The following is a 26,127-nucleotide window of genomic DNA, read 5'->3' as shown; positions in this document are numbered from 1 at the left end:
TCCTTTTTTTTTTTTTCAGTTTCTATTGCCCTTGTCCAGTTCCTCATCATATCACATTTGAAATGATTTCTAATGAATCTAATAGTTGCTGACATTTGTTGAATAATTGGTTTGTTAAATGCTTTTATGTGTGCTATTTCTTTTAGTCAAACAACCTTATAAAAATAGGCACTATTGTATTATTCCACTTTATAGGCAGGACACTGAGAGTTAGATGTTTTTAGTAACTTATTCATGCTAGCCTCACAGCTAGTAAGTAGCCGAGCAGGTGTTTCTGCCTGACTCTTAACACTCAGGTTCTTCATCAGTACCTCCTAACTGGTTGCTATTTCTAATTATCCCCCCCCCAAAGTTTATCCTTCAGCTGAATTCTTTAGCCAGGTTAATCCAATGAAAATGTTATTTTCATTGTCTTATTGTGCAACTTAGAAATAATCAGCAGCTCCATTTATTTTAAGCAGAGTCCATATTTTTGGGATACGTGTTCTTTATTGATATGGCACCAATTTACATTTCTGCCTTAGATGCTAATCTTCCATTTTTATTTTTATTCTAAACCAATTCTTTGCTAGTCCTTGAATATACCTTGTTTATTCCTATCTCTAGCTTTCTGCTTGTGCTGCTTCCTTTGTTAGATTATACTCATCCTGCTCTCATCTTCAAGTCAGGGTCCTTTGCAAGTCCCCCTTCTTTCTTTTCTTTTTCCTAAAATTCTAGCACTGACTCCCTTAGTTATCTAGGGCTGTAGCCTGTTATTTTGATTAAAAATCATGTGTTTCATTATGGCATTTAATTATTTCATGACTATAACTTATCTCTCCAATAACATAAGCTTCTTGAGTTTAAGCTATCCTATTTTTTAATCTTTTTTAAAAAAGGTTTATTTATTTATGCATATAAGAACTGGGGTACAGACCAGAGGTGGGGGGGGGGGTGAGAGGATTCAGCAGAGACAGAGACAGAGTGGGGAACAGAACAGGAAGATTAAGTGAAGTACACTGCTGAGGGGAGCAGTGGGCAAGTAAGGAGAGGTCTGCTGTGCCATGTGGGTTGCTCCCTGGCTGGCCAGGGATCAAACTCGTGCTGCAGTGGCTCCAGACAGCTTCATAGTTGTGTCTTAACCCCTTGTGCCACCAGGGAGGCCCGGCTCCTGTTTTTTTTTTTGAAAATTTCTTAGGCCAGTTTTGCACAGCATTTGGCAAAATATAGATTTAAGTTACCCAATGTGGTGGTATACGAATTAAATTCAGAATGTGGAAGGCTTGACTTGGTATAACAAGTCTGTTACTTCTTAGATTGTGTCTTTGAGCTTGTGTTTCTGAGCAATTTACAGAATTTTTGTTTCCACACCTAAAAAAATGGGGATCAAAATGGTCCTCTTCAATAGGGTTATGAGGATTTAGTAAATTAATAATTGTAAAGCACAAAGCATTGTGTATTGTACATGTTAAGCACTCAAATGCTTTATTCATGTATTCATTCTTATTTTTCAACAAATATTTTACTTCTAGGCACCGTTCTAGGTACGGCAGTGAGCAAAACAGCAGAACTCCCTATATTCAGAGTATACACTTTTTTTTTTTTTGGCCCCCCCCCCCAGAGTATGCACTTTTAAGGAGACACCAGAAAATAAACATATTTATAAGTAAAGTATGAAGTGATAGATGATACCAAAAGAAAAAAAAAGAGCAGAGAACAGATTGCCAGTAGGGGAACTGCTGGTTTATTTATTTTTTTTTGAAGATTTATGCATACAAGAAACTAGGGTTGTGTGTGAGAGAATTCACCAGAGACAGAGTGGGGAGCAGAACAGGTAGATCTACTGAAATACACTGCTGAGGGGAGCAGTGGGCGAGGCAGGAGAGGTCAACTGTGCCATGTGGGTTAGCTCCCCAGCAGGGGATGGAGCTCTTGCCTGTCTCTTCTTAAATATTTTTCCTTTTCCTATTTTATTACTTTGCTCTGTATCATAAGGACCAGGAACCAAGAGAGTCAAGAAAAAGAAACTATGAATACTTATATAGCAACATTTAAAAATTTTGTCAACATAGCTATCTATCATCGACTAAAACATGTTTTAGCTTTTTCAAAGATGTTTGGTTTTAAAAGGACAATCAGTTGGTTCATACCTGTTGTAGGACATCTGGTCAGCCAAGCTCCCCAGTGAATCTTTACTTTTTCTTTCTCTGGGTTCTCTCTGGCATTCTCTCGTGGTATTGCCTTTCTGTAGTCACCAATCCTCTCGTAGCTATTTTCCTGCCTGAGTGATGCTGCCATTAAAGCCTCAGCCGCTACGCATGCTCACACCATACTCCAGGTGTCCACCATCAGGCAGGCATGCCTGCATTAGCACAATTGAGGCCTCAGGTGATAGCCACAGAGGTCAGTAGTGTAAAAGCCTGACCGATTTCATTTACCCCACAAAAGACATTAACTGTGAACATTTAAAGTAGAGTTGCCAGATATAATATATGCAGTATGTCCCATGCACTGTTTGGGACATACTTATACTGAAAAAATATTGTTTATCTGATATTCAAATGTAATTGAGTATCCTGCATTTTTGTCACTAAATTTGGCAACCCTAATTTAGAGGGAGGATAGACAGCTGTGTAGGGTAAGGAAAAATATCAGGCTTTTCTGCCCTCCCACCATCAGGAGAGATGATGGATCCTTGAGGTCCTGAATATATGCCTGATGGCGGGTACCTGGAGTAGGGTGTGGGCATAGGTAGATGGGATTCACCTGGGCTGAGACTGTGCTTTTAAGGGCGGCGTTATGGGGACGCCAGCAGACGCCAAGAACGAACAGAAGCCAAAAGAAGAAAAGTAGAGAGAACGCCAGAGAGCCCAGATAGAGTGAAGATTTGCTGGGGGCTGCCAGCCCCCCAGCCCCCCTGCCTGCCATGTACCCACTAAATCCTAATAAAAGACCTGCAAAAAACCACGGAGGACTCTGACTCCTCCTTTACCCGGTCTGCTGGATCCTAGAAAACCTGCACCGTGTCCATTCCTGCCTCTTACAGCTGACTAGAGCATATTTCCAAGTACATTCTCTGTATTGCCTTTAGAGATAGATGTGTGACTTGATGTAGTGGATATGAGGATACTTTGAATAGCAATAACAAAAAAAGTCCACCTCAAATTGGCTTAACCCAATAGTACTTTATAAGTTCGTGTAATTAAAAGTCCAACCGGAATGGAAAGGCTCCTGGCATGTTTTGATCAAAGTTACCAGACCTTGGCCCTGTTTTTCTGCATTTCTTTTGGCTTTCCTCTATGTCAGTTTTTCTTTTGGACTGGCTTCCCTGGTAATACAAGATGACTTCCTTCGGCTTCTAGGACTACATGTTTCCTAAATTCTGAGGGAGAAAAAGGATGCTTCCCACAAGTGTAACAGAAATACTGAACTTGGCATTAATTAAACTGCTCCTGTATTCAAAGGGATCACTGACTTAAAATTTCAGTTTTCTTGCACTATTAATTGAAGCTTTGTCTGAGACCATTGGCTCTTAAACTGGAGCAAGCATCAGAACCACCTGTAGGACTTGTTAAAGTACAAATTGCTAGTACCGACCTCCAGTTTCTGATTCACTAGGTTTGGGGTTGGGATGTAAGAATTTGTATTTTAACAAGTTTCTAGATGTTACTGATTTGGGTGTCTGCAGATCACACTTTTAGAATCACTACTGTATCAGATCAGGAGCTGGGGAAGAGGCCAGTCCTACAAAAACTCCTTACCAGTGTGGGGGAATAAACAACTTGTGTTTGGGGGAAATAAGTGCATTGTCATTCAAGAGAATGCTTGTTTTTTGTCTGTCTAGCTCCCCTTCCTTCTTATTGGTAACAACTTCCTGATTTTTCTCTTGGAACCATTCCTCCCTCATTTGCAATAAATGTTGAGTTAGGTAGAGTTGATCTAAGTTATTAGCTTTAAGGATTGGGACATGACCCAGGCTTTGCCAGTAAGATCACTGCTTTTGTCTGGGCACTGAGAGTAGCCTGGGAGTTAATAGGACAGTGATTTTTGTAACATAGTCAATCAATGCACATTACTATACATTACTTACTGTCCTGGCCTGTGATATAAAGATGGTGTAATCACTATCCTTAAGGAACTCCAACTGTAATTAAGGGAGACTCATGCATGCAAGTACTTTTCTTTGTAACTTCCGGTTCTCATATAGTACACATTTCTATTATATGCTGTATTCCCACCTTTATAATGCTTAACTATTTTATTAGTAGTTGTTTAAAATCTTTAGTCCTCATTAGATTATAAATTCCATCAGGATAAGGAATAAGTGCATAATTAACTACTGGATCACGAGTGCCTAGCACTGTTTCTGACACATAGAGGTACTCAGTAAATACTTGTTGAATGAATTGTTTTACGTATAGTAATAGAAAAATGTATAAACAGAACAGGGAATGATTGGTTTACTTGTGGAGTTGTGGAGAGATAATAGCCTGGGTAAGCAGCAGAGTTGTTAAAGCACCTTGGTGTATTTTGGGAACTGTAAGTTATTCTGTTCTGTTGAAATGTAATGTGTATGATGAGAAGTGGTGGTAAATGTTTTAGGGTAGGGAAGTGAGGGCCAAATCATGAGAGGCCCTGAGTGCTAACACTTAGAGGTTGGATTTTATCTTGGGGCAGTTTGGGAGCCACTGACTGATTGATATTGAGCAGGGAAAAGAATATGTTGGCTGCAAAGTGAAAAATAGATTGGAGGAGTGCAAGATTAACGAAGTGAAACTGGTTAGGAGGCTATTTCAGTACAGATGAAAGATGTCATAAAAGGTTAAGGTAAAAAAAGAAAAATATGGATGAGAGTGGGGAGAACCTGAGCGCAGAATTCATGTGACTCATAGAGCCATTATAAATTTAATTTAATTTTGTTTTAGGAACAGATATTAGCCAATCTCATTTACTAATCCATGGTTTTTCATACATACCCACTTAATATTGTAGCCAGAGATTATATTTTCTTTTCATCTTGAAATAATTTTTTAAAAATGGTAATATACACCCATCCGCCACCCTCCCCTGAGAAAGCCTAACTTAAGGTAGTAGCAGTGAGAATGAATAGGAGAGTCATTTAAAAGGTAGAATTTATGGAACTATTCAGGGAAAAATGAAGGAATCTAGAATGACTTAGCTTTTAGTTTTCTGCCTTGAGAGATGGTGGTACTATAAGCCAAGACACAGAATTTAAGGAGGAAGGACAGATTTGGATCATATAGCCTCTTAAATCAAAATGAGGCAGAGGTGAAATGGACTCGGTTCTTCCTTTTGGGGAGATTCTTTTTCTTTTAGGCTTTACTGGGGCATGAAAAAAGAGGGACTCCCACTGCTTCTAGGTTTGGAACCTAGAGCAGATGGCAGTAAATCATATGAGTTCCTACTGAGTTCTTAAAGGTGTGGGAGAGAGTGCAGTAGGACCTTGACAGTTGCGAGGGTATTAGTTGCCAGGGTCATTTAAAATTTCCAGATGTTTAAGCTGTTGCATCCTTTTTGAAAGTAAGTGGGCATGAATTATAAGGATGTTAACTTAAGATTCATGAGTTAGATTCAGTGTTGGTGAAAATGTGAATTGCAACAGCCATTTTGGAAAGTTTGGCAATATTTAGTGAAATTCCGTTTCTGGAAATATATTCTGAAGAAATAAAAGTATCAGCATGTGAAAGTACATGTATGCAATATTTTTGTAATATTGCATTGAATGGAAAAAATTGGAAACAGCTTGAATGTTCATCAGTAATGGGTATGGATATATAAATTGTGATGCATTTATATTGTAGAATATTATACAACTCATGAGACTAAATTTTTTAAATTAATTTATTTATTTATACAAGCACTGGGTACAGTCAGAAGCGCTGGAGGGTGAGAGAATTCACCAGAGCCAGAGCAGGGAGCAGAGCAGGCAGAAGGACCGAAGTACACTGCTGAGGGGAGCAGTGGGCCACAGGAGAGGTCTGTGCGCCATGCGGGACCCTCCTCTGGTGGCCGGGGAGCAGCCGGGGATCGAACCGGGGCCACAGAGGCTGTGGGCAGCTTCGCAACCCAGCATTCAACTGCTGCGCCACTGGGGAGGCCCTCATGAGACTAAATTAAATCTGTATGTCTTGACTTAGAGGAATATCTGTGATAGATATATATTAAGACTAACAACTTATAAATAAATGTGTATAATAACATACCATTTTAGTAAAATAAATAAAAACTACGCATTTCATATCTTTATTTAGTATTATATAAACATGGAGAAGGTGTAAAGGTGTATTTCATTGTAGGTATTCTTCTAATTACTGGGGATGTAGCAGTGAATGAAACAAAGCCCTTGCTTTATGTGGGAGGACATATGGTAATAACAAATTAAGAACTTATGAAGTAATATGTTAGGTGAAGATAAATTTGAGGGATAAGAAAACTTACTGGGTAAGGGGAATAGAGGGCAGAGAAGGAATTACTAGTTAATTTTGGATAGTCAGAGAAGTCCTTACTGATATGCTGATTTAACCTTTTTTTTTTTTTTTTAAAGATTTATTTATTTATTTATTTATTTATTTATTTATACAAGCACTGGGTACAGTCAGAAGCGCGGGAGGGTGAGAGAATTCACCAGAGCCAGAGGGGAGAGAAGAGCAGGCAGAAAGACCGAAGTACACTGCTGAGGGGAGCAGCGGGCGCGGCAGGAGAGGTCTGCGCGCCTTGTGGGACCCCCGTCTGTGGCCGGGGATTGAACCGGCGCTGCAGAGGCTGCGGGCAGCTTTGCAGCCCCGCGCTCAACCGCTGCGCCACCGGGGAGGCCCTGATTTAACCTTTTTATTGTGAAATAAAATGCATACAAATAAGTGTATAAAACATAAATGACAGCTTGCTGACTTCATATAATGGGAACAACCCTGTAACTACCACCTCAATAAAGATGGTGAGGATAGCTAGCGTCTCAGAAGCCAAAACATCCCTTTCCAATTGTATTGTCTATTGGCTTTTTCTGGTATTCACTTGGCCTTTTATGGTATTTACTCTCTTGTTTTTCTTTACATTTGTATTTCTAAATGATATGTTTTAGTTTTGCCTGTTTCTTAATTTGATAAATGATGGAGTTATACCATATGTATTCTCTTCTATATAGTTTTAGTTCAGTATTATGTTGAGTCACCAAACTGTTTCCACATAGCTGTAGTTCTTTTGTTTGTTACTATATGGTATTTCATTATATATCACAGTTTATTTCTACTATTTATATTTTTGGGTGACTTCTGTTTTGACTTTTATGAAAAATGCTGCTATAAATGCAGTTCTGTAGGATACATCTAGGATTCAGAAATTTAGTTCATAGAGAATGACAAACTGTTTCTCTGTAAAAGTATGTGAAAACCCTATGTTGTCTTAATTTTGTGACTCACAGATAAGATGTACAGGTATTTCCTTATTTTTTTTCTTGTGTTTTCTTTATTCTTTTTTTTTTTTTTAATAGAGGCATGCTTTATTTATTTGTTTGCTGGTTTTGTTTGTTTGTTTTTTGTTTATACATGCACTGGGTACAGTCAGAAGTGCGGGAGGGAGGGTGAGAGAATTCACCAGAGCCAGAGTGGGGAGCAGAGCAGGCAGAAGGACCGAAGTACACTGCTGAGGGGAGCAGCGGGCGGCAGGAGAGGTCTGCGCGCCATGTGGGACCCTCCTCCGGTGGCCGGGGAGCAGCCGGGGATCGAACCGGCGCCGCAGAGGACGCGCGCAGTTTCGCAACCCAGCGCTCAACCGCTGCGCCACCGGGGAGGCCCTGTTTTCTTTATTCTTAATGAGATTGATCATCTTTTTATTTGTTGGCTTTTGGTTACCTTCTTTTATGAAGTACCTTTTCCTGTCTTTTTGCACATTTTTCTGATTGAATTTAATCTGCTTAACAACTCTGTAACATGGAATAGTTCTCATCTATAAAATGGGAGTAGTAATAATTCACGAAGATTTTTTTAAGAATTAAATATATGCACAGGCATATATATACACACAAATATACATATAATGAAATAATACTTAGCTTAGCATTTGATATATAGCAGGTACTTTTTTTGAAGCTTTGTTTTTTTGATAGTGTGATTAGGAAATGTTAGAGTTACTAAGATGAGACGCTTGTGCTAGAGGTTTTACTAGTCAGCTGCACATCTCACTTACTAGAAGCTACCTGATTCTAGTGTCTGTTTAACTCTAAGATCAAAATGGTAAAATTTGGAGACATGAGAAGCAATGGGTTCATATTTGTAACAAGTGTGACTGATCACTCCTCTTCTGTGACTCATTTTGCCTTTTTTCTATGGGAAATTAAAATGTTTTCTATCTCTAAGCTGACTTTCCTTTTTCTGTCAATAAAATTCTGTTATTTTTAGCATAATTGCTTTTGTATCTTCACTTCCTCCCCATGGTTGAATATATGGTAGTGTGTGATTTAATGAACAGGAAAGTAGTAGATTTGAAGTGAAAAGGGAAGAAGGAGAGATACCTTTGTCCAACACTTAGAAAGAAGAAGGTGGGGGACCTCCCTGGTGTACCCATTGCTTGTACAAACAAACAAATAAATAAATAAGAAGTAGGTTGGAAAATTGATTGGGGTTAGATTTCTCTTTTCTGTTAGAGGGCACTGTGAGAGAAGTGATGTATAAAGTGTTGAGCTTGAGATTTGTAGTCTCTGATCACTATGTGGGATGGGAAAGGTCACTGATCAGAGGCATATAAATGAATTACTAACAGGATAATTAATCTCAGTTAAGATTAGAGACTTATAAATTTGTAATGGCACAAACTCCCAGGTTGTGATTTTCTTTGGAACTCAGTAGTTGTGGTATGGGAACAGAAAAAAGCAGGTGGTTGGATTAATTCCCCATGATTGAGAAATTTACTGAGCTGGTGTGGCAAAAGAACAACATGCAGCTGAGTCCAGAGAGTGGTTGATGCCCAGCATTGAAGGAATAGTTAAGCAAATTTATGTTTATAAAGTACTTATTTTATAGTGTTAAGGTAAGTGCTTTGGTGTATAAAGGTTTAGTAATGATCAAACATAATATTCTAGGGATTGTCTTAGGCATTATGATGAAAAAATACTCTCAAAACCAGAATATTGGTCCCCCTTATTTGCGTATTTGAGACAATCACTTGACAGGAATTGTTATTTCCACTTTATAAAGGAAGAAAATGAGATTTTGCAAATGATTTGTTTAGAGTCATAAATTTGGTAAATCACAGAGAAAACTATTATAGCACGTGTAGTTACTTTGTAAAGCATTGTTTTATATATGCAGTCTTAATATTTCCTTATATATTGCTCAAATTTTTATTTATAGTTAAGATATCAGACTCAGGAGAATAATAATATAAGCAATAGATAACTATAAAAAATGTGATACCCACAAATGCTTTAGAAGTTCAAAAGAAGGGGGTGTTATAGAGTAGGGTGGAAGAAGGACTTTGGAGATGATATTCGAACTTGGTCTTTGAAGGATATGTAGGAGTCTTTAGTTCTGTGTCTTTGGTTTACTTTTTCCACACAATAATCTTGTATGTTATGTTTCGGGAGCTTTTTGCTCATATCGAAAAAATTATTCTTGCTTATTTTTGATGAAAGGCCAAGGCTATCTGTGGATATCATAGAAGAATGCCACATCATTTCCAGATTTTTAATGCATCACCTTTGAGACTGCTTTGGAAAGAAAGAAAACAGCTTCCCACTAACTTTACAAGTTGAATTATGAACTCTTTGGTATAGTTTCAAATATAAATATAAATCTATTGATCCCTCTATCTACAGTTCTTTCCCCCATTACACAGTGATTTATATTTGAGTGTTACTTTTATGTGATTAATGGGCAAACACTCTTCATTTGAATCTAATGTTAGAAGGAGATTGAAGCCAAAGATTTAGCTTCTTTGTACTGAGCTGAAATGGACAAAAATAAGTACTTTTTAAAGGTTAGTAGTTCAAATTTTCACTTATCTTTTCCTTGTCTTGACATTTTTATTATATGGTTTCAGTGGAAGAAACATTTGAATATAAGATATTTTACATTAAGATCTTTAAAATATATATCAGAAAGAATGATTTCATTTTACTCATAGATAATGCCCTGTGTGAATTTATTTATTCATTTTTAATATTTGGCATCTATGAATTTCTTTAAGCAGACAACATTATAACCTGTCTCATTTGTAGATTAAGTTCCTGTGTTATAGATTATGGCTTCAAATGAGTACTTGACACTTTTTAATAGTTCTCATCTGGCAATTCCAAAGAAGTAAAGATAAGATAGACTATTTAATGAGCTATGTAAAAGGTAGCTTCCATGGAAAGCACACTTAAAGAACAACTAACTCACTAAGGCTGACTTGAAAAGAAATTGAAACTCTTCATAGTCTTTTTTTTTTTTTTTAATGCTCAGTGGTTTTTTTTGGTTAGTTTTTTTTTTTTTTAAAGTTTTATTTATTTATTTATACAAGCACTGGGTACAGTCAGAAGCGCGGGAGGGTGAGAGAACTCACCAGAGCCAGAGCGGGGAGCAGAGCAGACAGCAGGACCGAAGTACACTGCTGAGGGGAGCAGCGGGGCGGCAGGAGAGGTCTGCGGCCATGTGGGACCTTCCTCCGGTGGCCAGGGAGCAGCCGGGGATCGAACTGGCGCTGCAGAGGCTGCGGGCAGCTTCGCAATCCAGCGCTCAACCGCTGCGCCACCGGGGAGGCCCCTCTTCATAGTCTTTTAACAATAAAAGAATTTGAATCAATAATAAAAAAAATCTAGCTAAAAAAAACAATTCCAGGCCCATTTTCCTTGTTTTGTTGTCATGATATTTAAAACAAACAAAAAAACACATAAGGGCCTCTCTGGTTATGCAGGGGTTAAAGACCCAGTGCAGCACTATAAAGTTATCACCAGCCACTGCAACATGAGTTCCATCCCCTGCCAGGGAGCTGACCCACATGGCCTGGCCCACCTGACACAGCCAACCTCTCTTGTCTCATCCACTGCTCCAGGAGAGGTCTGCTGCACCATGTGGGTCAGCTCCATGACCAGGGATTGAACTCATGCTGCAGTGGCTGGTGATAACTTTCTAGTGCTGAGACTTAACCCCTTGCCCAACCAGGGAGTCCCCTTAACCTAAATGTTTTAACTTTTAATTAATGTTATTTCTTCTAATTATTGGAATCATTGTTTCAGTTGCCAGAGTATTTTAGAAAAACGTATTTTCAAAGGAAAAGCCAGTAATTTTAAGAAAATATGTCTCCAAAGATAAGATCATATTTCAATTTTGCTGAGCCAAGAAACTCAGCTAAAACTACCTTTTGGAGACTGCTGTTTTCCGTCTTAATGTCAGTAACCAGTAATGTACGATCCAAATTCTGCGTTGTGATTGGTTTTTGACTGTTTTCATTCAGAGATTAGTTTTGCCATCAACATCTGATTTGGAATTGGGATTTAGTTCACATAGCAGGTTGGTTGTTGGGACATAGGAAAGGGTTAGTATTACTAATGACTGCACTACAGAGAAAACATTTCAGTAGGGAAAAACAGCATTTGTCCATGCATGAGCAAAATTGTTCTGTAATTCAATGCTGCATGCCAAATAGTGAAGACTGGATTTGAATGTAACAGCTCACTGATGATGGGGAAAATTTTGTTTATTAGTTGCCTTTTAAAACAAAGTTGGGGGCCTCTCTGATGGTGTAGGAGCTATGTCTCAGTGCTATCACCCCTTTACCCCTGTCAGCTATCACTGCTGCCTTTGTTCGTTCCCCAGACAGGGAGCCAACCCAGGCAGCAGACCTCTCCTGTCTGGCCTGCTGCTCCCCTCAGCAGTGCATTTCAGTAGATCTGCCTGTTCTGCTTTCCACTTTTTTTCCCCCTCTGGATAGCCTAATCAACCAGTCATTTATTTCTAAATATTTTTCTACATCTAACATTATAGCATAATATCTAGGCTAGTTCTAATTCTCGATATTTTTATTCCTCTAAAACAAAATAGATTTTTGAATTTAGGAAATGTATTTTAATAAAATTTACTTTTTGGGCCTCCCCGGTGGCGCAGCGGTTGAGCGCTGGGTTGTGAAGCTGCCGAAGCCTCTGCGACGCCGGTTCGATCCCCGGCTGCTCCCCGGCCACCAGAGGAGGGTCCCACATGGTGCGCAGACCTCTCCTGCCGCCCGCTGCTCCCCTCAGCAGTGTACTTCGGTCCTGCTGTCTGCTCTGCTCCCCGCTCTGGCTCTGGTGAATTCTCTCACCCTCCCGCACTTCTGACTGTACCCAGTGCATGTATAAACAAAAAACAAACAAACAAACAAATAAATAAATAAATAAAACATGCCTCTATTAAAACAAAATAAATAAATAAAATTTACTTTTATTTTTGTACTTTAAAGCCGTGTATGATTTCTGGTTATTTACAAATATATGTTCTGGGAATTTTTTCCTTGATACTTGGTTTTTTAGCAATAGTTAATAAAAGCTAGGTTAGCCCACCGACTGGGAGAAAATTTTTGCACACACCACTAATGATAAAGGACTGATCACAAAAATCTACAAAGAGCTGATGAGACTCACCAAAAAGAAAGAAAATAACCCACTCAAAAAATGGGCAGAAGAGCTAAAAAGAAACTTCTCCAAAGAGGAAATGCAAATGGCCAACAGGCATATGAAAAAATGTTCATCATCACTTGTAATCAGGGAAATGCAAATCAAAACTACAATGAGATACCATCTTATACCAGTGAGAATGGCACATATTAAAAAAACTAGCAACAACAAATGTTGGCGAGGATGTGGAGAAAAAGGAACTCTTCTGCACTGTTGGTGGGAGTGCAAACTGGTCCAACCACTATGGAGAGCTGTGTGGAGATTTCTGAACCTACTAAACATAGAGCTTGCATATGATCCAGCAACTCCACTCCTAAGTATTTACCCAAAAGACACAGAAACATTAATTCAAAAGGGCACCTGCACCCCTATGTTTATAGCAGCACTATTTACAATAGCTAAGCTATGGAAGCAACCCAAATGCCCAAAAATAGATGACTGGATCAAGAAGATGTGGTATATACACACAGTGGAATATTACTCAGCAATCAAAAAAGATAACATGCCATTTGCAGCAACACGGATGGAGCTGGAAGGGATCATGCTCAGTGAAATAAGCCAGAAAGAAAAAGAAAAATACCGGATGGTCTCACTCATAGCAGGAATTTAGAAAACCTAAATAAGGGACTAGGAAAAAGACTAGTTGCAATAAAGTAAAAATCAAAATCAACAAGCAACTATTGACCAGAGACACACTACAGTGGGGGGGTGAGGGGAGGAGAAGAGGGATTAGGGTCAGAATAAGGGGGGTGGGAATTGTATGGGGAATATAACCAAAATGAAAATGCATACATTATGCAAAAAAGAAAAATGATGTGAGAAATATATAAAAATTATATAAAATGAAAAAATGTAAGAATTATATAAAATATAATATAATATAATATTTTATTATATAAAATAAAATAATAAATTTGTTTATGTTATATTAAAAAATAAACAAATGGGGTAAAATGGAAAAAAAAAGAATAAGCAGACAAAATTTAGTTTGAAAATAAAAGCTAAATAATTGATTATTAAACTTTACCTAATCTCTTGACATAATTGATATTTTAAAAAGACTGTATTCAGGGCCTCACCTGGTGGCGCAATGGTTGAGTGTTGGGCTGTGAAGCTGCCTGCAGCCTCTGCAGCGCTGGTTCGATCCCTGGCTGCCAGCAAGGGTCCCACATGGCACGCAGACCTCTCTTGCCATGCCCGCTGCTCCCCTCAGCAGTGTATTTCGTCAGTCTGCCTGTTCTGTTCCCTGCTCTGGCTCTGGTGAATTCTCTCACCATCCCGTGCTTCTGACTGTACCCAGTGCTTGTATAAATAAATAAATCTTAAAAAAAAAAAAAGACTGTATTCAACAAATTCATAATACATAATCTTTTCAAGTGCACATTGTATCTTTAGGAAAACTGACCATTAGTGGACCATAAAGCAAATATCAATAAATTTCACATGAATAAATAAAATAAAAAGCTGGGTTAGTCTTTTTAGAAATTCAGAATATTTTACTAATGTAGTCAGAGTAGTACGGTTAGAACTTTCTATTCTTTTTTTTAACCCAAACTTTATATTCTTGTAGTCAGAATTTATCATCTGATGGTGAAATGTTCCAGGTTTGTTATATGTCTTTGATAATTCCATTTGCTTTGACAACAACATTGTTATATGTCTTTGATAATTCCATTTGCTTTGAATAATCTGTTTATGTACTTAATATTTAAACTTCAATACCTTTTTTATTAGCAAAGGTTTATATGAATGAACTTTTTTATTAAACTCAAAATTTTTATTTTACTTATTATTTTTTAAAAGATTTATTTATCCATAGAAGAACTGGAGTGTAGGTCAGAGATGGATGGGGATTGGGGGTGGGGGTGGTGAGAGGATTCACCAGAGACAGAGTGGAAAGCAGAATAGGTGGATTGACTGAAATACATTGCTGAGGAGAGCAGCAGGGGAGACAGGAGAGATCTGCCTGTGCCATATGTGGTTTAGCTACCTGGCCGGGGATGGAATTTAGGCAGTAGCTGTGGTAGTGCTGATTCTTAACCCCTAGGCCACCAGGGAGGCCCCTAAACTCAAAATTTTTATATTATATCAAGGATACTTTTAGAAGATAGGTAAATATTGAAGGGTAAATATTAAGAATTAAGAAAGAAAAACAAATGTATGAGTTTGAGAAAGAAAGGGAAATGTTAAAGGGCCATTGTGGATTCCTTTATTTCTTTTCAGTTAATTGATCATAACAAGTTTGAATTAACTGTAAAAAGAAAACACAATTTAGTTTATTTCTTTTCTTTATGAAACCACAGGCAATTTATGATCTACTATTTCACCATTTCTAGTTCATACTAAACTACACCAGAGTGCTAGGAACTTTTTCCTAATGAAGAGATGATTGTCTTTATCTTTGTTATTTTGGCTCTGCATGTGTTAACTTAGGTATAGTTTAGTAGTAACTGAAATATATTGTGAATGACTAATAAATATTTTTGGTGCCTGCTAGTCATCTTTTCTGAGTGAGGAAAAGGAAAAAAAAATTTCTATTCTCATAGTTTCAATGACTGGACCCTGGAAATTAAACTGACAAAAGACAGGGCCTCCCTGGTGGCGCAAGGGGTTAAGCACAGCACTGTGAAGCTATCCGCAGCCACTAGTTCAGTCCCAGCCAGCCAGGGAACAACCCACATGGCGCAGCAGACCTCTTCTGCCTTGCCTGCTGCTCCCCTCAGCAGTGTATATCAGTAAATCTGCCTGTTCTGCTCCCCACTCTGTCTCTGGCCAATCTTTTCACCCATTGCACCTCTGGCCTACACTCTAGTTCTACACACAGAAAATGTATATTTTACTTTAAAAATACTTTCTCTTTTACTATTTTTAATCCCAGTATAATAACTGTATGTTTTACTTATTTGAATTGCTCACTGTTTGCTTTATTACTATCTTTGGCATCTACCCTTCCATCTATAGCTAACAGCTAATATTTGTTGATTGCTGTGTGTTAGTTGCTATTTTAAGTTTACACATTAACTCATTTAATTTTCATATGATGTAGATACTACTTTAGCCTAATTTTATGGGTAGAAGAAACAAAGGCCTACAATAAGTAGGTTCTCATTTAGTATCTGCTGAATGAACATATTTATTTAATCTATACTCTATACCAGGACTGTATACTATGTTTGAGTTAGGAAAGTCTTTTGGTCAGGGTTTCAGACAGAATAAGAGAAAGAGACTCTTAGTCTTTTGGTACTTGGAATCTAAAGGCTTGAAGGCCTCTGACTTTGCTTATATAACTAGAGGTGCCTCTTTTCCGCCAGCACAGACTGGAGACATACAAATATTATTTTAGCTTTTTTTTTCCCTTCCATTTGTAATGTAAAGTCATCCTTCATAAAGTCAAATCCCGGCATAGACTATGAGGACTGAGATCTGCCACTGATCCCTGGCTTTTTAAAGTACTTAACTCTTTATTCTTAATTATAAAAATTGTCAAACATTTGGGAAAAATGTTAAACTTGCAAAAAAGTTGTAAAAGTAAGAATACAAAGAACATGTATATATCCTTTACTCAGGTTCACCTGTTAACATTTTACTCCATTCATACTTACTCATGCTCTTAATATAAAAAATAATGCTTGTTTCTGAATGAAGGGTAAGTTACAGTCATTCTGACCCTTAATTACTAAATACCTTAATATGTATTTCTTTAGAATAGGAATATTCCTTTACATACCACAGTGCACTACAGTTATCAACTTCAGTACATTTAACTTTGTTACAGTACTCTCTAGATTATGTAGATATGTAGATTATGACCAAAGAAATAATGTTTACAATGCTGTAGCCCCTCTGAATACTTCTTTAAAGAATATAAAAGTGAATTTTGAAAAGATTCTTGAAAAAGGAAACTAAATTCAAGTGAAAAATTACTCATATTCCATTGTTTTTGTTTCTGTTGTTATTAAAACATACAAACATAGCAGACGACCTCTCCCATGGCACCTACTGCTCCTCTCAGTGGTGTATTTCAACAAATACACTGTTCTCCAAAAATAAAAAATAAAAAGTGAAATAAAACATAACAAACATAGGTAAAGAAAGTACGCTTCTGTGCTGCTGCCCCCATCACTGTTATATACCCTGTTAACAGTTTGATATTCTTCCATGTGTCTTTATGCATATATACATATACCTAATATATATATACTCACATGTGCACAGTCACACACATATATATATATGTATGTTCATATATCTACATTTTAAAACTGATTTTAAAAGCTTTAATTACTTTAATAATTTCTTTATCAAGGAGTTATGAGATGACTAACATCTTTTTTTTTTTTTAAAGATTTATTTATTTATACAGCACTGGGTACAGTCAGAAGTGCAGGAGGGTGAGAGAATTCACCAGAGCCAGAGTGGGGAGCAGAACAGGCAGACTGATGAAGTACACTGCTGAGGGGAGCAGCAGGCGCAGCAGGAGATGTCTGCATGCCATGTGGGACCCGCAGCCCAGCCCTCAACCACTGCGCCAGCCACCGGGGAAGCCCTGACTAACATATCTTAATTAGCTTTTCTCTTTCAATGTGTTCTACTTAACTTATTTAAAATTCATGTGATTAGGAATTTTTTTACCTTTATTTATGATATAATTTGAAAATGACATAGATAGAAATCTGCTTCTCTCCATGTAACTAGAAGGTTAAGATAAATTTTTATTTACCTTTGCTCACTAAGTTCTGTGATTTACATGGGGGTGGAGAGCAGTTACCAAAGAAAGCAAAACATTTAGTTTGAAGACAGTGTTGGTTTGGTAGACCTAAATTTGAATATTCCCATGATTTTAGGAATAATGAATTATCTTTAAATTTATCCTTTTGGACTATGAAGTTCTTAAGTATAGGGATTATATTGATCTAGTTCACTGCTATATTTCTAGTTTCTAGGACACAGGAGTAAATATTTAATATATGCATTAAATGATAGAAAAAAATATAGAAACAGGTATATTACATTAATTTCAGATTGTATAGTTCATTTTATTCTTTAGCAACTTTATGTAGGAACTTCTTTGTAATCACTTTATTCTTATATTTCTGCAGATAAGAAAGGCAGGATACATGGAGGCTGTGGGCAACCCTCTGTAATAGATGTGAAATGGTCATTATATGTTTGTTGGTGGTAGAGTAATCAGTGAACTATCATTATCCATAAATAGTAGCTTTTACATGTGGCCTGGTCAACTCAGTTCAGTATAGGGCTCCTCCAGGGAAGGGATGCAGACAATAGCAAGACTGTGACTCCCTTTGGTGATTAGGGTGTAACTCACCTGCTTATCCAAGGAGGTTCTTTGGAGGCCTTGTTCATCATAGCACTTCAATCCGTGAGGACTGGGTTTGAGATGCTTCATGTTTGAACTTGAAGTTTCCCCAGGAGAGGATCAATTGTTGCTTTGCTGAGTTTCCATTACACTTTGCTTTTATCTTTATTATAGTATTTACCTCATTTTGTTGAATATTATGGTTAGGTGTTTCAATGAGTCATTCCCTGTAGATTTGTTCTTTTGAGTGGTGGGAATATCGTATCTTTTATAGCTATAGCACAGTGCTTTGTGTAGCACAAGTTTAAACTGTTAATCCGTGTATGTGGATAAGTAGGACCATTTTAAATTTTGCAAAATTACACTTCCAACTGTAGCTACTTTCATAAGCCACCTCAAATCCTTTTCAAACAAGATAGGTATAAATAAATAACCATTTAGAAAAAGGGTATGAATTATAAAAAACTCTCCCCTTGGCCTCCCCGGTGGCGCAGCGGTTGAGCGCTGGGTTGCGAATCTTCCCGTGGCCTAAGCGGCGCCGGTTCGATCCCCGGCTGCTCCCCGGCCACCGGAGGAGGGTCCCACATGGCGCGCAGACCTCTCCTGCTGCCCGCTGCTCCCCTCAGCAGTGTACTTCATTCCTTCTGCCTGCTCTGCTCCCCACTCTGGCTCTGGTGAATTCTCTCACCCTCCCGCGCTTCTGACTGTACCCAGTGCATGTATAAACAAACAAATAAAAAAAAAAAATGCCTCTATAAAAAAAAACAAAAACTCTCCCCTTATGTAATAATTTCAGAAGTTCAGTATATTTTTTGTAAACAATAGTTTTATTATGGTATAATTCACATATCACACAACTCACCCACTTAAAATATGAGATTTGGTAGTTTTTAGTGTATTCATAGCATTGTGCAACTGTCACTACAAGCAACTTTGGAACATTTCATTATCCAAAAAATAAACCTTGCACACATTAATTGCCACTCCCTTTTTCCCTATAAGCCTCAGCCCTGGACGTCCATTAATCTACTCTCTGTCCCTATAGATTTGCCTATTCTGGACAATGGAATCATATAATAATGTATTTTGTGATTGGTTTCTTTCACTTAGCTTAGTGTATCTTGGTTCACCCATGTTATAGAATATTTAATTTTACTGATGAATACTCCATTAGATGGACATATCCCACATTTTATTTATTCATTCCTCTTTTGATGAACATTTGTTTTTTCCCCATTTTTTGGATATTATAAATGATACTGCTATGGACATTCATTTATAAGTTTTTATGTGGATGTATGTTTCATTCCTTTGAGTAGATAGCTAGGATTGAATTGCTGGGTTGTGACTCTGTTTAACCTTTTGAAGAACTGTCAGACTGCTTTCCAAGCAGTTACATCATTTTACAGTACTACTAGCAATATATGAGTTTCAGTTTCTCCACATCCTCACCAACACTTGTTATTTTCTGATTATAGTCAACCTAATGCATAAAATGGCATTTCATTGTGGTTTTGATTTTCATTTCCCTGATGACTGATGACATTGAGTATCTATCTTTCATGTCTTTATTTGCCATTTGTATAATCTTTGGAGAAATGTCTAATGTCTATTCAGATCTTCTGCCCATTTTCAGTTTGGTCATTTATCTTTTTAAATTTAAGAGGTTTTTGTGTATTTTAGATTTTGTTAAAAAAAGATTTATTTATTTATGTATACAAGAGTTGGGGTCCAGGCCAGAGATGCGGGTGGAGACAGAGTGGAGAACAGAACAGGCAGACTGACTGAAATACACTGCTGAGGGGAGCAGCGGGTGAGACAGGAGAGGTCTGCTGCACCACATGGGTTGCTCCCTGGCCGGCTGGGGAGTGAACTCCTGCTGCAGAGGCTGCGGATCGCTTCATAGCGCACACGTTGCTTAACCGCTTGAGCCACCAGGGAGGCCCTGTATTATAGATTTAAAAAAAAATCAGATATGTGATTTACAAAGACTTTCTACCATGCTGTGAGTTGTCTTTTCACATTCTTGATGGTATCCTTAGAAGCACAATTTTTTTTAAATTTTTTTTAAATAATAAATTTTATTTTTATATTCCCCCATACAATTGCAAACGCCCCATTCTGACCCCAATCCCTCCCCTCCCGCCCCCCTAAAAGTGTCTCTGGTTCATAATTTTTTGTTGATTTTGATTTTCACTTTCTTATATTCATTTTCCTGGTCCCTTATTTAAGTTTTATAGATTCCTGCTATGAGTGAGACCATCCGGTATTTTTCTTTTTCTTTTTGGCTTATTTCGCTGAGCATGATCCCTTCCAGCGCCATCCATGTTGCTGCAAATTGCATGTGTTTATCTTTTTTGAATGCTGAGTAATATTCCATGGTATATATGTACCACATCTTCTTGATCCAGTCATCTATTTTTGGGCATTTGGGTTGTTTCCAAAGCTTAGCTATTGTAAACAGTGGAAAGCACAATTTTTTAAAAAAAATTGATGAAGTTCAATTTATTTTTGCATACGAGAGCTAGGGTGTATACCAGAGGTGCGGGGGTGTGTGTGAGAGAGAGGATTCATCAGAGACAGAGTGGGGAGCAGAACTGGAGAATTGTCTGAAATACACTGCTGAGGAAAGCAGCGGGCGAGACAGGAGAGGTCTGCTGTGCCATGTGGGTTAGCTCCTCATGCTGCAGTGGCTGCCTGTAGCTTCCTAGTGCTGAGACTTAACCCCTTGCGCCACCAGGGAGGCCCTGAAGTTCAATTTATTTTCTTTCATAGTTTATGCTTTTGGTGTCATATCTTAAGAAACCATTGCCTAATCCAGGGTCATGAAGGTATAATTGTGTTTTCTTCTAGAAGTTTTATAATTTTAGCTCTTTTAAGTCTTTGATCCATTTTGAGTTAATTTTTGCATTTGGTGTTAGAACCCTTTCTAACTCTTTCAGAATGTATCTGGTTCTAACCAGATACATTCTTTTACATGTAGATAGCCAGTTGGTCCAGCATCATTTATTAAAAAGACTGTTCTTTCTCCACTTATTATCTTGATGCCCTGTTGAACATTATTTGACTGGAAATACTTTCTGTTTTAAGAAACATACATTGGTTCCCTTTTCTGTCAGGGTTTTCTCTGATTTTTGTTGTTGTTAATTTTTATTAAATGGAAACAATGTCAAACTTACAGAAAAGTTATAAGTACAGTACAAATACAGTACTTACAGAAAAGTTGCAAGTATAGATTTTTTTGAACCATTGAGAGTAAGTTGTCAGCATGATGCCTATGTTAAAACATGTGCGTTTATTTCTCACAAACAAGAACATTCTCCAATATAGCCACAATATAGTCATCAAGATCAGAAAATTAACATTGATGTATTACTACTATCTCATCCTCAGATCCCATTCAAGTTTTGTTTATTGTCTCAGTGATGTCCTGTAAAACAAAAGAATCCAATCCAGAAACACACATTGCACTTAATTGTCATGATTCTTTAGTCTTCAGTCTGCAAGAGTTCCTTAGTCTTTCACTTGACATTATTGAAGATCGCACAAGTTATTTGTAGGCTGTCTCTCAGTCTTACTTTGTCTGGTATTTCCTAATGATTGGATTCTATTTGGGAGTATTTGTTATGAGTATCAGAAGTGTTGTTATGCCCTTCTTCATGCATCCTATTGGGGGCCCATGATTTCACCATTATTAGTAGTATTAACCTTGATTACTTGATTAAGATGGCATTTGCTAGGCTTATATTAGTCTTTTTGCTTTTGTGATTAATAAGCACTTTGTGGGAAGGCCCTGTGAGATTATATAAGTCCTCTTTCTCATTAATCTTTCAGTTTTTCATTAAGTTATTTTTATCTGCACAAACACAGAGATTCCTATTTTGTTTAATGACTTATATTTCCATACTATTATTATATTAATGCTCTGATTGTTCCTGATTTGGTAGCGGGCGCCCCTTTAGCTTCATTGTTCGTTTGTCATAGCCCCTCATTCTTGGAGCGCTAACTATTTGGCACAACATCAGTTCCAGGTCAATTTGGTACTTCTCTGGAATCAACCATTTCTCCAAAGAGCCTTCATTTCTTTTAATAGAGAATCACATTAGAACCAAGACTTTGGTCCTAGGTGTGCATATTGTGGTACTGCAGATGCCAGGACCTTTCAGGGCACAGAGATAGGGAATAATTGTATTTCTTATATGTACATTTACATCTGTCTACTTATTGAAATGTATTAGTTCACATCAATAGCTGCAATTCAGTCCAAACCAGATGGTTCATTCTTTTCACTTATTTTCCATATATATTTTTTATTTTAGAAAACTTTTTGAAAGTTGCTTTTATTTACAATGATAACTTTTAAAAGGCCATTAAAGTTAACTGAACAATAAACGAGGCAGAACTGCTTTACAAAACCAGGAAAAAACTAAAATGTCACTTTCTTTAGAGAACCCGTAGTTCATTTTTATTGAAAACAAAGAAAAAACAAACTTTTGATCGTACTAGAAGAAACTCAAGTCATAGGTCTGGAATCTAATTTCAAACACATGGAATGAACTGCTGATATAATTGATTTGCTGCTGTATTTGTGTTAACATTAATAATTATAGAGCAGTGCAACTGGTATTTAGAACAATCTTTATAGTTTTACAGTCAGACACAGAATTTCACTTCTCTTTACACTACTGATTCTCTTTGTGTACCTGGGCTACCTCTTACTCAGTGAAGTGATTTTTATATTGAAGGTCTTAGAAATTTCCTCAGTTTTCCCCTTGATGATAGTGGCAATAATCTTGTATGAAACATCAAGCAAGTCTTTGGTGTCTGAGTATTTTGTAGCCAGAATTAGTTTAAAAGTGTTCCTTGGTAAAGCAGGTGGTCATCTATTTACTTTTCTTTGTACTCATCCTCAGGATGAGGGTCATCCTTGTAGTGGGTGTCCTCCCATTGAGTGAACTTAGTAAAAAAACTGCATTAACATCTGGATCATGATCTCCTTCATCATACATTTCTACGTCTTCCAGTATGGTCTTGGGTCATCATCTCTGTCATCATACATTTCCAAATCTTCTAGTATGGTCTTAATAGTCATAGATTGCTTAGGAATCTCCATATCAACCTCAAATATCACTCCCGAATCACCATTCTACAATTTCGGTCTCAAAGAGATGACAGGACAGAGCCTGATGGCAGCAGAATAGCATCAGCAAAAAGAAACTTTTCCATGTTTGTAACTTCCATTTTAGACTATGAGAAACTAGCCCTCAATATTTTTAATAGTTATTACTTGTTTGACTCATGTCTGTACTTTCTTACAGCTAATTACTGCATTTCCCCTGTCACCTTCCATCTCCTGCCCAAGTTGAAACACTTTTCACCCTTACTAGTTTTGCCCACTGCATTGGGGTGCTCACATTGAGGACTGTGTCCTTATTGGCTTGGAATCCATTACTCTGTGATATTACTTATACAGCCCTTATTACTTAGCTTCAGCACCCCATGCCTGGCTGTCCCCATGAGAATCCCCTCCTCACCCTGCTCAAGCTGCTGCCTCCTCTATGGTCATAGTGTTTCCTTATCTGCTTTGGGTTCTGACACCAACTCTTGGCTATCATACCTATACTGACCTCTTAATAATTTTGGACTAAAATGTTTGTGAGTGGCCTTAACCTTGTCTTTTGAGAGACAATGAAGTTTTCTTAGACATTTTTTCAGAATTAAAAATCAGTATTTTATAAGAAGGAAAAAAGCTTAAATGACTTGAAATTTTTACTTTTCAGGCAGTTGTTGGTAGAGTTCCAAAAAGGGGTCATTTGTGTGATGTTTAACATTTATCATAAAATAACAATTTGACTTATAATTATTTGAATCTTAATATACATTGATTAATGAGCTGTTCCTCACTGAGGAAATTAGAAAACAATTTACATATTAGAAAACATTTACAATTTACAAATTAGAAAACATAATTTACATCTATAAAATAATACTAATTTCTTTTCTAGCTCTTCCACCAAAGCCACCTAAGCCAATGACTCCAGCCATTACAAATGGGATGAAGGACAGTTCTGTTTCTCTTCAGGATGCAGAATGGTATTGGGGGGATATTTCAAGGTAACTAGAATGTTACTATAATTGAATATATATTTTAAAATATTTTGAGAATTAGTAGTTAAAATATTTTAATGCCCCACTAATTGTCATTAAGGATTACCATTATAAAAATATATGAGAACATTCTAAAAGTTTCTAAATGCTTTTCTTCCCACAAAGGAAATCTTCAAATTAATGGGAGTGGCTATGACTTTTAATACTATACTGAGGATAAATTTCTGAATAAATGAAATGTAAACATTTAGTATAGTTACATGTGTTTTAGGATAGATTATAGGTACTTAATTTTCCTTACCCTTCTCTAAGATAATGGTTCCACAATTTTTGCATGCACAATAATCAATTGGAGTAGGACCTAGGAATCTATTAAACAACATCCCTTGGCAATTTTGATGCACCCTTCCCATGCATCATTTTGAGAAACTGGACTCTATGCCATATAGCTTTTTTGGGTAAAATGTGGTTTTGGAAAAATTTGAATCTAGGGAAGGAGATACACACACATATTTAATTTTAATATTGTGCTTTCTTGTTCCTATAAGACTATCTATTTCTGCCAGCTCAGGTTCCAGGTTGATGATATATTCAATATGTTTGTTCTTCCTTTTTTCTTGTCTGTTCTCCTCCATTACCAAATTGGCACTTCCTTTTTTTCTTATCATTTTAACCATCTTTAAATGTATATACAGTTCAATTGCAGAAAGTATATTCCCCCTTGTTACTTAGATAATACTGCTAGCCATCTCTGAACTATTTCATCTTCCCAAAGTGAAGCTGTACTCATTAAATATTCATTAATCCACTAATTCCCCTTTCCTCATATTCTCCCAGTTTCTGGCAACCTCCATTCTACTTTATATTTCTATGCATTGGACAACTCTCATATAAGTAAAATCATAACAGTATTTTCCCTTTTGTGATGGCTTATTTCACTTAGCATAATGTCTTCAGGGTTTATCCATGTTGCAGCATGTGTCAAAATGTCTTTCCTATTTAAGGCTAAATAATACTCCATTATATATATTATATGTATAATATATATAATGGAGTATATATACATATATATACACACACAAAATTTTAATTTATTTATTCATCTGGACATTTGACTTTGATGAACATTGGATTGTTTTCAGAATTTGCCTATTGTGAATAATGCTGTTATGAACATTGCTATATAAATATTTGTCTGAGTCCCTGCTTCCACTTTTTTTGGGTATGTACCCAGAAGTAGCATTATTAATTTATGATAATTCTGTGTTTAATTTTTTAAGATGATAATATATTAAAATTGATCAGAAAAATATATTTTAGCATTGTGTGATAAGATTATTATATTTAAATACCATCTAATTTATAGTTTAAGATATCTTTAATTCCAACATCTTTTATGTCCTGACATTTCCTTTGAGTGTTGTGTTGTTTTTACTTAAAGTCCTAAGCCAACTCTGCAGAAGGAATTTGTCAGCAGTATAAATTCAAATTAAGAGAACATTGTATTGAGGGCCTCCCCAGTGGCTCAGCGGTTGAGCGCTGGGTTGAGAAGCTGCCCGCACCCTCTGCGACGCCGGTTTGATCCCCAGCTGCTCCCCGGCCACCGGAGGAGGGTCCCACATGGTGCGCAGACCTCTCCTGCTGCCCGCTGCTCCCCTCAGCAGTGTACTTCGGCCCCTTCTGCCTGCTCTGCTCCCCACTCTAGCTCTGGTGAATTCTCTCACCCTCCCGCACTTCTGACTGTACCCGGTGCTTGTATAAATAAAATAAATAAATCTTTAAAAAAAAAAAAAAAGAGAACATTGTATTGAAAGGTTATAAACTTAGTAAATTTTTACCTCTCTACTCAGGCATAGTTGCCACTGTTTCTTAAATTTAACCTTCTTTCTAAACAATTGCTAGTTTTTCCTGAAACTATAAACTCACATTTGCCTATGGATGCCCTAAAGTTTAATAGGAGCACTATCCCATATAGATAGTTGAAATCTAGAAGTTTGAAAAGCAAATAGTTCTTCCTTAGAATGCATTATACTTCCTTAGAATGCATTATATTCCTTAAAATGCATATAGTTGAAATCTA

General features: G+C 37.1%; 1 protein-coding gene across 4 annotated transcripts in view; it reads left to right on the top strand.

Moving 5' to 3' along the window:
• LOC311176955 (phosphatidylinositol 3-kinase regulatory subunit gamma) overlaps positions 1-26,127 on the top strand; it is a gene marked incomplete at both ends in the record, with an annotated part of 95,162 nt that overhangs the window by 39,337 nt on the left and 29,698 nt on the right. For all 4 annotated transcript variants that reach the window (XM_084242615.1, XM_084242618.1, XM_084242617.1 and 1 more), the window contains one exon: positions 23,945-24,053. In XM_084242615.1, the coding sequence (XP_084098741.1) occupies positions 23,945-24,053 (109 nt within the window). The remainder of the gene's footprint in view (positions 1-23,944; positions 24,054-26,127) is intronic.

This window comes from Talpa europaea (genome assembly GCF_964194135.1).
Source record: "Talpa europaea genome assembly, chromosome: 9".
Taxonomy (NCBI): Eukaryota; Metazoa; Chordata; class Mammalia; order Eulipotyphla; family Talpidae; genus Talpa; species Talpa europaea.
This window is presented reverse-complemented; position numbering and strand designations above follow the sequence as displayed.